The 12665-nt window shown below is 41.8% G+C and overlaps 1 protein-coding gene across 2 annotated transcripts in view; it reads right to left on the bottom strand.

Moving 5' to 3' along the window:
• Window positions 1-12665, bottom strand: part of fam193b (family with sequence similarity 193 member B) — a 37096-nt gene that overhangs the window by 9378 nt on the left and 15053 nt on the right. For both annotated transcript variants that reach the window (XM_061788528.1, XM_061788526.1), the window contains exons 6-11: window positions 10376-10633; window positions 8892-9078; window positions 5088-5306; window positions 1472-1883; window positions 1199-1379; window positions 864-1097 (exon numbers count right to left, since the gene is read on the bottom strand). In XM_061788528.1, coding sequence (XP_061644512.1) covers window positions 864-1097; window positions 1199-1379; window positions 1472-1883; window positions 5088-5306; window positions 8892-9078; window positions 10376-10633 — 1491 coding nt within the window. The remainder of the gene's footprint in view (window positions 1-863; window positions 1098-1198; window positions 1380-1471; window positions 1884-5087; window positions 5307-8891; window positions 9079-10375; window positions 10634-12665) is intronic.

The following is a 12665-nucleotide window of genomic DNA, read 5'->3' as shown; positions in this document are numbered from 1 at the left end:
ATGAGAATTGGGGAAGATGAGCAATCCAATCAGAGCAAAGCTCATTTACATGTTGCATAAATATGAGAAATCCGACCAGCTCAAATGCAAAGTGGAACAGACCAACTTGACTAGCTTGAAAAAGGACATTTTAGGCATTTCCAACCAATTCAACATGCAAACCCAAAAAAGGACATCAAAAAGTGATAAAAATTAACAGTGATGGAAGGGGATCATTAATAATTTAAGTTCCCACATGGGATGAATAAATTATCTAAGCAACTATCACATACACAAATAAATCTTACTGCGCACATGCTAATGTATATAGCATGAAGCCAAAAGCATCGTGGCTACAAACGAGCAAGTAATTGACCAGCGAAGCCTCCCAAAGAATGGGACATTATTACTGCGCTCAAAACAATACTAACAACGTGGAGTAGCAGTTTCTTAAATGGTGCATACCGCCGAAATAACACACAGCTCAATGTGTTCAAATGAAACATCAATTCTAGTGACGCATATCAAATGCTGACAGTATCGCTCTGAAAACTCACTCTTCCTGTTACCCCTTCATTACTATCAGGGTCATGAAAGGTCAAGTTGGGTAAAAAAAAAAAATTATTATTATTTTGGTTGAACTTAATAATTTTCATTATATTGACAACTTCTCATACTTGTAGTTATGTAAAAATGCCTTGAGCTGATTTACACGTTTTGAAATGTGAACAACTTTGAAGTCAACCACCATCACTGAACGATTGTATTCGAGGTTCCACTGTTTTAACTTTTGTGAATGATTGCAAAACTGAACACATTTCAATGAATGAATTACATCGAGTATTAGAAAATGAACTCAAAACCAAATTTTATCGATAGCATACCTTCTTCTTTTGTTTGTGCCGAGCCCTTTTGGCCGCTTTGGCACTGTTTACAGGTTTGGGCTGAGAACTGTTGATGAAGTCCAGCAATTCATCCACATCCCGGTTGTCAATAGCACCGGACCCTGTCAATTCCGAGTCCTGGCGCTGAGGCAGCTCCTCCTTGCGTCGGGTGAGTCGCGATCGGAGCTTCTCTCGGATCTCAGTATAGTTCCGACTGGTTGGAGCGGCTGGGGGCTGTGCACAAATGAATATTTCAAAATAAGCTTTTCACAATTAGTGAGAATTTGCAAAATAATCCAAAACCCCTATTCTAAACAGAGGTTGGCAAATTGTACCGCATTGTGTCCAAAGAACTCGCAATAACAGCAGTCACAGTACTTCCCATCCTTCTGGTTAGTGGAAGAGGAGGCACAAGAGCTCCTCTCAGAGCTGCTGTCTTCATCCTCCACTTCCTCTAACTCTAGTTTCTCACACATTGTCCCATTAGTCATCTTGTGCCCTTTACATGCTTGGTCCCTGCAAAAAAGATCAAAATCATTTTAGGAGAACATTGTAGTCACCAATCAATCATCTTTATCAAGTTCCATGGTTACTTCATAGGTACTGACCTGCAGGCCCCAGTTGACAAGCTGCCCACATTTGTAGAGGCCACCATTCCCGTACTGTGCGCATTACAAGGGTGGTTACAACCTGCCACTGATGGGCCCGATTTGCCGTGTTGTGTATTCACAGCAGGAATGTGGGAGTTTTTGCACGGACTGGGCTTGTGAACTAATGTTGGGCTGTCTGGACTGGGAGAAGCCCTTTTAGCTGTGGGCCCATGGAGGTTTGGTACCAGAGGGGTGAAGGGGGTATGGCCTGCGACACCAGTGGCAGATGACGAGGTTACGTGGTTGTGTTGTCCCGAACTCGGCTTTGGGGGCAAGAGGGAGGAATGCTGGGAAGACAGGCCCGTGGGACTATTGGGGGGTACTGACAAGTCTGTGTGTTGATGATGGTCGCTGGCATGGAAGGCTTCACCTGGAAGAATCATGTACCATGTCACAATTAAAGCAAAACCATCTTATAATCATATTTTATATTGTTTAATTACTCTAAAGCAGACGTAGGCAAACTATGGCGTGTGGGCCACATAGGCAAACTATGGCGCGTGGGCCACATTCGGCCCAGTCAGTTCTTTCTGGCCCACTGAGCACATATAGCACAACAGTGCTATAATAAAAGTGGTTATTAAAAATGTTCCAATTAATTTTTTTAATCAATTTATCTTTTTCAATAATTGGTTCATTTTTTAAAATTGTAAATAAAAACATTAGGCGGCACGGTGAAAGGTTCTGAGGACTCTGGTTCAAATCCGGCCTCGCCTGTGTGGAGTTTGCATGTTCTCCCCGTGCCTGCCAGGTTTTCTCCGGGCACTCCGGTTTCCTCCCACATCCCAAAAACATGTGTGCTAGGTTAACTGGCGACTCTAAATTGTCCGTAGGTGTGGGTGTGAGTGGGAATGGTTGTTTACGTAAATGTGCCCTGCGATTGGCTGGTGACCAGTTCAGGGTGTACCCCGCCTCTCGCCCAGAGTCAGCTGGGATTGGCTCCAGCACACCCGCGACCCTAGTGAGGATAAGCGGTACGGAAAATAGATGGCTGGATAAAAACATAAAAACAAACAATTTTACATATACATTTAACAATTGCATTTATTTATTGTATTAAAATAATTTATTTAATTTCAAACAATAAAATTAAAACATTTGATTGTTAAAATGAACTCATTTGTATATTTTACATACACAGCTTTTTTATTTTTTTCATCTACAAATGACCTGCCCGTTTAAAATAAATAAATAAATAAAAGGTGTCCCTTGAGCACAAAGGTTTGCCCACCCGTGCTCTATAGGGATCCTTTTATGAAAAATTGGCATTGTTGTTTCTGCCAACTTCATAAATAATATGGGTGTCCCAAACCGATCTTTGAGCTCAGAAATCGGTCAGCTGCCAGGGAATTAAAAAATTTAATAAAATAAAAGTATCGGATTGGACTGGATCTAAAATCTCAGATTTGACCACACTTATACAAGCAGTCCATTCAATGCTCCGCTCCAGCACTTTTATCCAGCAGCACCCGGACGGCATGCAGAGCCCTCGTGATCACAACAGCAGCTTGCTAAGATGCTAACATAGGGCACATTTGGAAATTCAATCTAACGCTCTCACTGCGCTCTGAGAGTCCAGTGTTCAGGGAGGTAGAGCACACTCCATTTTCTATTAATTTACGAACAAGCGTGTTGGCCATTGGCAGGGATACGTCAGTGCATCCGCCATATTGAATGAGTCAGTTGTGCCTGTAAACATCTTGTCATGCCTGACCGCTCTTTCTCTTCAGTTAGAGCGGCGGGGCTCCGTCACTCCCAGAGTGTGGTGCTAACGGCACACTCCAACAACGCTCTGAGTTTCCAAATGTTCCTTAGTGTAGAGAGCGGGCTTGGAGTTAATTTCCGAATATAAAACCCTAACCCTGAAAAAACACGTCATTGGTGTGGGACTATTTTGCGGTGTCTCAGACAAACAACACGTAAGTTATTTGCAGTCTGTGCACAACTGAAGTACGTCATGGGGAACGTCATCTAAATGCTTCAACACAACTAATTTGATCGGGCACCTGAAGAATGTAGACAAGGAGAGGAGCATGCCGCGTTCAAGCAACGCAGCGTGGGAAAAAAACAAAATAAAACAAAGGAAAAGTCAAGCAGACGCAAACTCTAGACAACACCTGTCCATATAGTCAAGACAGTGAGAAAGTTAGAATAAGCATGTCATTAACAGTATTTGTTAAAGTAATTTTATTACAGTAAGTTAGCACCCATTATTTCTGTCATGTTGAAATGTTGATTTGACCTAAACTTATGTCAGTGGCCAATCCTTGAATGCCCCCTAGAAGTCATTGATGTTTTAACTTTTGTCTAAAATGCTAGAGAATAATTTTGAAGGTACAGTGATCCGGGTCAGTGATCGGTTATCGTTTTTTTTGCCAACTTGCTGATTGGTGATCGGCCCCAAAAATCCTGATCGTGTAAAGCCTAATATTCTGTGGACAAATGAAATCAAAGTTGAATTGGTTGGGAGGAACACACAACACCCTCTGTTGCGGAAAAATGGCACAGTACACCAACATCAAAACATTATCCTCACTGTGAAGCATGTTGGAGGGAGCATCGACAGCTTGCTTACATCAATGGAAAAATTAATTCACAAGTTTGTCAAGATATTTTGCAGAAGAAGTTGAGGTCATCTGTCCAACAGTTGAAGCTCAAAAGAGGATGAGTGCTGCCACAGGACAATGATCAAAACAAAGAAGCAAATCAACAACAGAATGGCTTCAGAAAAGAAAATGTTTTCTGGAGTGGCCCTGACCTCAACCCTATTGAGATGCTGTGGCATGACCTCGAGAGTGATTCACACCAGACAGCTCAGGAATCTTGTTGAACTGCAACACTTTTATAGAGAGGAATGGTCAAAAATTCATCCTGATCGCTGTGCACGTCTAATATGCAGCTACAAGAAACGTTGGGTTGAGGTTATTGCTGCCGAAGGAGGGTCAACCAGTTATTAAATCCAAGGGTTCACTTAATTTTTCTTCCATGTTCTGTGAATGTTTACATTTTCAATAAAAATATAAAAATGTATCATTGTTTGTGTGGTATTAGTTTAAACAGACTGTTTGTTTATTCTTGTGATTTAGATGAAGATCATACTACATTTGATGACTAATTAATGCAGAAATTAACAAAATTCCAAATAGTTTAGATATTTTTCCTCCAACTGTAAGTCAGTGTAAAAACAACAAAACTCTCTCAGGTGCATTGTGAGGCTCCAGCCTTAACACTTTGAATGCAAGTCTGCTAAATTCACATGAGTTCCAATGTGCAGTAAATTTTCTTTTGGAATAAGAAAATGCCAAAGAAAAAGCAAAACGTAAAGTAAAATCCTCTGATGATAGCTGGACTGTGTTTTGTGAGGTAGACTACTGTCTCCTGCAATATTCTGATCAAGTCTGTGCCACTTTTTCTCCAAAAATATTGTTCAAATCCTGAATCTTATAACTTCAGAGGACATGCAACTTTTGAGATTTGACTCTTATGTGATAATTTGACAGACTTGGATTGAAAGTCAGTCAAGGGCGATTTTACACTGGATCCCAATGTACAATTCAAAAGAAGCATTACACACCTGGTGGTGTTGGTCGACGGCACACGTTCTTGAAATGCTTGGGAGTGGTCTTGCACAGGTCAGCTGAGGTAGAGAGAGGGGTCCCAGCAGAAGAGCCACTGGAATTCTGAGTTAGCGGGTGACTGTAGGGGCACACTTTGGCTACCGACGTTTTAGCAGATTTACCAGGTGCTTCGTGGAGTCCTCTTTTCTCATGACAAACTGATGCTGTTGTTATACCTGCATGTGGACAACACAGACTGTTGGGGTTATAAACGTAACTTCACCCAGGCATGTTAGCAGGAATACACAAAACTGTGTGGTACAAAGAACCTATTTAATTTGAGGGCAAATGCAGATGTGTGCAAATGTTTTTTAAATTTTTTTTTTTAATCTAATCTCTTATTTCTCAGGAATGATGTCTTCACGGACATCTTTAACAGCTCCTTGAATCAGTGTTGTCCCCACGTGCTTCAAAGCCACCACCATCATCCCGGTCCCGAAGAAGTCGTCTCCCTCCTGCCTCAATGACTACCGTCCGGTAGCGTTGCAAAGTTCCTGGGAGTCCACATCACTGAGAACCTCTCCTGGACCAGCAACACCTCATGACTGGCCCAGAAAGCTCACCAGCGTCTCTATTTTCATGTGCTCGTTCTACAGAGGGACCATAGAGCGCATCCTGACCAACTGCATCACTGTGTGGTACGGAGCCTGCACCGCATCCTCTCGCAAGATTCTCCATCGCATAGTGAGGGCAGCTGAGAAGATCATCGGAACCTCTCTTCCCTCCCTGCAGGACATTTACAGCACCCACCTCACCCGCAAAGCCCTCCACATAGCAGGGGATGCCACCCATCAATCACACAGCCTCTTCAGTCTGCTGCCGTCAGGTAGGAGACTGCAGAGTCTGCGGGCCAGGACGAGCCAACTCAAAGACAGTTTTATTCATCAGGCGGGCAGGAATCTGAACTCTCTACCCACTCTGCCCCCTCTACCTCTTCTGTCCTCTGCCCACCTGAACTCTGACGCCCCACATACACGCACGCATGCACACACACACACACACACACACACACACACACACACACACACACACACACACACGAGTCAGGGTCGCATCAGCCACTTTAGCAGCTTTGGGGGTTTGTCATCTAATTTATGTCTTATTTGCCTGAGTTCTCTGACCTTGACTATGTTCCACACGTCACCTGATCTTTGATACTGCACATTAAATTAATACTTTGTATACTGTATATACCATAGTTTTATGTAGCTTTTCATATTGATATTATTTGTATTGTCTTTGTATCATCGCGGGCCCTTGAGTTCCGTAATTTCAACCCTCTGTATGTGTTACGCATATTGAAGAATTGACTATAAAAGCACTTTTACCAGGTGAATGAATCCTAATTACAAAATTCAGGGAAATGCAGGAGGCATTTATATGCTAATCGATATTGAAACGGTCAGGCCTTGGTGGAGGTTTGCTCGCTCCTGAATACAATTTTAAGTAGCTGGAAATAATTCCGCCAATAATCAAAATGTTTTAACTCAATAAAAAAAATTTGAGCACAGTTACAATATGACGAGATGGAGATGACTTAAAGATAGTGTCCTTTTTTCACTTGATATATTTTGCTTAAGTCCTGCTCTTTTGTCCTATTCAATTGTTATGTAAATGTTCTTCCTCTGCCAAGCAGGATATGTCACCAGGAGCAAATAAAAGACTTTAAATGATTTCCACAAAACTGTGGGAGTGAGACGTGGGCCAATGTATATATTTTAGTGTGGCTCCAGAATTGTTTATTCTTACACCTTAATGAACATTACGAGATGTGGCAGTACCTTGACATTTGCCTTTTCTCAGAGAACAATGCATGAATCCAAATGTATGCATATGTAAGAGAGTATTTATGAAGGTTGTGTAGGTATTATTGCTGATACAAATCAGGGTTGTTTGGCCTTACATTCGGAATTGTCCATGCGTCCATTTTCTGAGCCGCTTCTCCTCACCAGGGTCGCGGGCGTGCTGTAGCCTATCACAGCTATCATCGGGCAGGAGGCGGGGTACACCCTAAACTGGTTGCCAGCCAATCGCAGGGCACATACAAACAAACAACCATCCACACTCACAGTTACACCAACAGGCAATTTAGAGTCTCCAATTAATGCATGTTTTTGGGATGTGGGAGGAAACCGGAGTACCTGGAGAAAACCCACGCAGGCACGGGAAGAACATGCAAACTCCACACAGGCGGGGCTGGGGATTGAACCCCGGTCCTCAGAACTGTGAGGCTGACGCTCTAACCAGTCGTCCAACATGCCGCCACATTCGGAATTGGCATTTGACTAATTGTCCTTTATTGACTGTGTGATAAATTAATAATTCATTTGTAAAAAGTATTTTTTATCAAATGGAGAATCTCTTTCAATGTTCTGAATTTCTGTTTCCATGCCAGTGTAATTGGTTTCAGCTACACATTGATTGGATACAGTTATTACTAGACTAGACCGATTTTATCGACCTTATCGGTATCAGTTGATCTTTAGCATTTTATGCTTAAGGTATGTTCACGTACTTTTAATACGATACGGCTCGCAAGCAGGCAACAAAAACGTTATGTAGCCAAGCAAGCTAGCGGTACCACGAACGGTTTGACGTAAACATGCCGCCGTTCTGTCAAATCATGCGCTAAAGTTTCGGTGTGGGTGAAGTCATTTAATTAAAAATAATTAATTACAGTAAGTTAGCACCCATTATTTCTGTCATGTAATGTTGTGTTCAAAAAAGTGAAGGGGATCGAGAACGGAAGAGACCTGCCTGAAATGAACTCTTCCTTTTATACTTACTGGTACTACTGGCACATCTGCCTCACAGTTCTGAGGACCCGGGTTCAAATCCAACCTCGGCTGTGTGGCGTTTGCATGTTCTCCCTGTGCCTGCGTGGGTTTTCTCCGGGTACTATGGTTTCCTCCCACATCCCAAAAACATGCACGGTAGGTTAATTGAAGACTCTAAATTGTGCGTAGGTATGACTGCGACTACGAATGGCTGTTTGTTTATATGTGCCCTGCGATTGGCTGGCAACCAGTTCAGGGCGTACCCTGCCTCCTGCCCGCAGTAAACTGGGATAGGCTCCAGCGCGCCAGCGACCTAAGTGAGGATAAGCGGTGTAGAAAATGGATGGATGGATGGATTTAGGACAGTTTTTATGTGCTGAATCCAAATATCACATTGGTTTTGCTCAGGTCAGGTCAACTTTTTAAACTATGGCCAAGTTTTTTGGCTGAGGGGGTTCAAATAAACGGAGGTTCATGGCCTGAATTTTGAACAGTGATGACGTAACATTCAATTTACAGATAATTACTTTTATCAATGTCAACTATTCAATTTACAGTAAGCAAAGTTTGTAATATTTGTAAACTAAACAACTTGGCATAAAAACCTGACGTGAACAAGAGAAAGATGTCATTTGCAGATTCAGCGCAGCAAAATTGTCCTCAATCAGTTGAAAAAACAGACAACTTGCAAAAAAATGTTTTGTAACCCAGTGTAATCATTGTACTGTTACGGTTTAACTGTTACATAAATCATGCATCACTTTTTGCTCAAGTGCCATCTTGCGATTCATTGATTTTACATCAATTTATTACCGAATGAATGCTATTAGAAGCATTGCATGTATTCTAAGATTAAAACCTTAACGACAAGGAAATAAAATGAAATAAAAATATATTGCAGAGTAATTATGTCAGTTCAATCTTTGTATGCGGGTGCTAACCTGAGACCTGAGATTTGAATGTTTGATGAACGAGACGACAAACCTTGTTGTATGTGTAAGGAGGCATTGTGGTTGCAGTGTTCCCCTCCATTGGTGTGAGCTGAGTTCCAGAGCCCAGACAGTTTGTGGGCTGACAGGAAGGAACTCGGGTCCCAATCCACAGTACTTTGCTCTGGGTAACCATTCCCACAGCCCTGGAACTTACAGGAGGAAGAGTGTGACAATGGTACCTGCAATAACAAAACACACACACACATACAATTACATTTTTTAATCACAGACCTTGTATTTTATCCCTGCAACAGTAAGAAGGGCCTGCAACTAAATACAAATGTTTGTGACTGTGTGGAAGAAAAGCACTGTAAAAGATCCTCTTCATTATGTTCCAAACAAATAGTTTCTAAGTCACAACAGGAGACTCTGCTGCAGTCATCCCATTCAACTATGTTTTGCATTTTTAACTGCCAAAGGAAAATTACAAAAAAATGTCGAACATTTTTCGAAGGTTGCAGTAAACGGAAACAATTATGTAGTACTCAGACAAGAGATTTACTGCAAACCGTCCAAAAAAGTATCATATGAAATTAATCCATACTTCTTGGAAAATGTGCCTCTAAAGTCACAAAAAAACTTGGGAGGTTGAACCGTCGTCATTGGTGGCTTCAGCAAATCTTGAAGGACTTCAGAAAATCACATTAAGATTTTTGCTCAGTGAGCTCCAAACAGATGAGGAAAAATGTGTGCCAAGCTTAGAACCGCCAATTAACGCCTAGTGTAATGCGTCTCTGTCCTGGCTGCTCTGAACAATATTGTGCGGCGAAAGTGACAATAAGTTGACATTATTAATAAAGGAAGACGGAACGTACACCACAAAGTCAGTTCCGTTACGGGGTAATAGATTAATGTGAAGAGACTCATAGACTGTTGAGTCAGTCGGGATGGCTGTCTACCATGCCGTTAGTTCAGTGTAAAGGTCTACCCGATGCTGCTTGTGAGTGTATCCATTTTGTATTTGTGTGTTGGAATGTTTGTCCTGTTCAATAATTAATTGAAAGGAAATCGGCGATGTAGCTGTCCTTTTGTTTTTCACTTCTCTCGAGCAGCTTTGTAGCTGAAGCTCGCTTGTAACTCCAATTCTGGTGCCAAACACAAAGCAAAAAATTTGACCAAATAATGCTTGAAACTCAAAAAACTCTGAAATTGATGCACTCGGAAGTCAAGGTGCCTTTGTATTTTGCCTGTTCAGTTAATAAATCTTTACAATGTTACAGTTTCACTTCGAATTATTTTAATTATTCAGAATGATTTTGAAATACGAACATATGGGAGGTTAGCAGGTATCACACAATGAATTTTATTTGACTTTAGAGGTTTCGCTGTGTCTCGTAAATAAATAAGCACACACACAAGTAAGATAAATACAGACTATGTAACCTTGGTAAACAGACAATATGCCTTCATTTAAATGTTAAAAGAAGCAGTGCCCAAAAAAAACAAAATACAACCGATTTCCCTGCACTTATTTACCCCTGTTGGCTGCTCCTGGGCACTCCGTCTCTCCTCCTCCTCCACACTCTTGCAGCAGCTCTGACAGATCCACAGAGGCAGCTCTCCCAGCAGGGACTGGGCTAGCTTACCCGCCGGCGCCTCCCACGATAAAGCCTGGGAGAGTGCAGGCACGGCGTCTGCCAGTTTGGTGCCATGTCCCCGAGGGAGGCCGTTCACAGAGTTCGCCCCCCAGTCCTTAAATTCACGGTGGCATAAAAGGCAGCAGGTATGCATCGGCTACGGGAATAAAAGGGTACTGATGTGAGTTAATAGCACATGATTAGCTGCCAAACTATAACACGGGACGGATCACTTTGTTTATTAAAAAGACATGACACAATATGAGATAACAGGGTCTGCTACCTGATGCAGGTAACTAATAGTTAAATAGAACCAGCAATTACAGTGGCCATTTTTCATCTCGTTAAACTATATGTGCTCATGCCCATGAATTTCAAGTTATTATTAGATTATTACTATTGTTTTATGAGAGATAACATTTTAATTGTTGGAAGAGATATCGAAGTAGATACGAAGATTGTGGTCTGGAATTGCTGTATGGCATTGGAAAATAATCCTTATATAAACCAACTCGTCACAAGATTAAGTACACATAAAAATTCAAAATATGTATGTACAATTCTGCCTTTACAAAGATAATGCTCCATTTTGATGACTATATGGGGACAAAATATAACTCCACACAGGAGGACCTGAGCCAAGATTCGAACCAGATGTGCCAACCACTATTCTGATGCGCTACCCACTATTTTGGACATGCTGACCGCAGATAAATGAATGATTACAGGAAAAAAAATGATTACATCAAATTCAGTTGAAATCATACTGTGTGAGAACGTCATTGAGTGTTTTGTATACAACACCGAGCCAGACCACCTCTGTAGGTCTATCTGACATCACTCGCATCTATGGGATCTTAGAGCAGCACCCATTTGACACAAGAATCTCATGGCACGCCACCAAACAAAATACATACTGAAATAATGAGGATATCATCTCAATTTACTCACAAACTGACTTACACAGTGTGAAACATGAGCCTGTTTAATTGAACACAAAGCTGATATACTTGCAGGAAGCCATGACTTAAATGGCAACAGGTAAATACACAGGTTTATTGTACCTTCTGCCATCTATCCATCCATCAATTTTCAATACCGCTTATCCTGTTTAGGGTTACGGCTTGCTGGAGCCTATCCCAGCTGACTTCGGGCATTAGGCGGTCAGACTACACCCTGGACTGGTCAGCCAGCCAATCGCAGGGCATTCTGTCATCTATTGAAATGCATTTAATGCTTCTCATTGTCACTATACGTCACTGGCATATATAGATGAGCAAATATATATTTGTAAGTAAGTCATAAATAAAAATTTTTTTGACAAATTAACTGAAATTGGGTAATTTCCCACGGCACCTTGTTTGGGAATTTCTAATATAGTGTAATTTATATCTATATCTTAAATGAAAATAAATGTAATCTGTCACCATTATTGGGTTATTCCAGCGGGTTGAAAATAAATACAACGCTATTCTGCTTGGATTCAGATGTTATTACTCGTGAGCAAGCAGCCAAGTTCAGAGGTCCCAGATAAGGTGAGTGGGCTTGACAGATGTCTAGCCTGAAGCATACCATCATGAATTTCTACCATTGCTTGTTTCGCATCAACTTTATTTTAGTGCTACATTTTTGCACCATGCATTCCAGTGGCTGAAAGTGGATTAAAAACAACAGTAAAGAGTGCCTCAGCGTGCACTAAAATGTCGAGCGTTAGCGACACTGTTACAAAGCCGTTATGTAGCCTACAGGCGCGAGCTAGCCCGATTAGCTTGTAGCTGGGTTAGACGCCGTGTCCTGTGGTGTGTAAAAGTAGAGGTAGTAAGCACGTTTGTCTGCTAGCCCATAGCACGGTTAGCCTTGTGGCTAATATTAGCGGGGGTGGTTGAACGGTTGCGTGTTCAACGTTGCAAACGGGACGACCTGTCTGAAAGCACAATGTCACCTGTCTGGCACACAAGATGGGCTTTGAACGGCCACGATGCCAAGCAGATGAGCAAGGCAGTGTGGCACACATCTTTGAAGCTACTTTGCGTGAATGCTTGTCAGGCTCTAGCGTTCCGTTCACTATTACTGCGTTAATATATACGATAGCTTCTCACCCAGTCAATTGATATACACTACAATTAAGCTTCTGGGGGGCGGGGGTGGTGGGTAAAAATGTTTTCATTAACCATATAGTATGGGGACTG

Source organism: Phyllopteryx taeniolatus, chromosome 10 (assembly GCF_024500385.1).
Source record: "Phyllopteryx taeniolatus isolate TA_2022b chromosome 10, UOR_Ptae_1.2, whole genome shotgun sequence".
Classification (NCBI taxonomy): Eukaryota; Metazoa; Chordata; class Actinopteri; order Syngnathiformes; family Syngnathidae; genus Phyllopteryx; species Phyllopteryx taeniolatus.
This window is presented reverse-complemented; position numbering and strand designations above follow the sequence as displayed.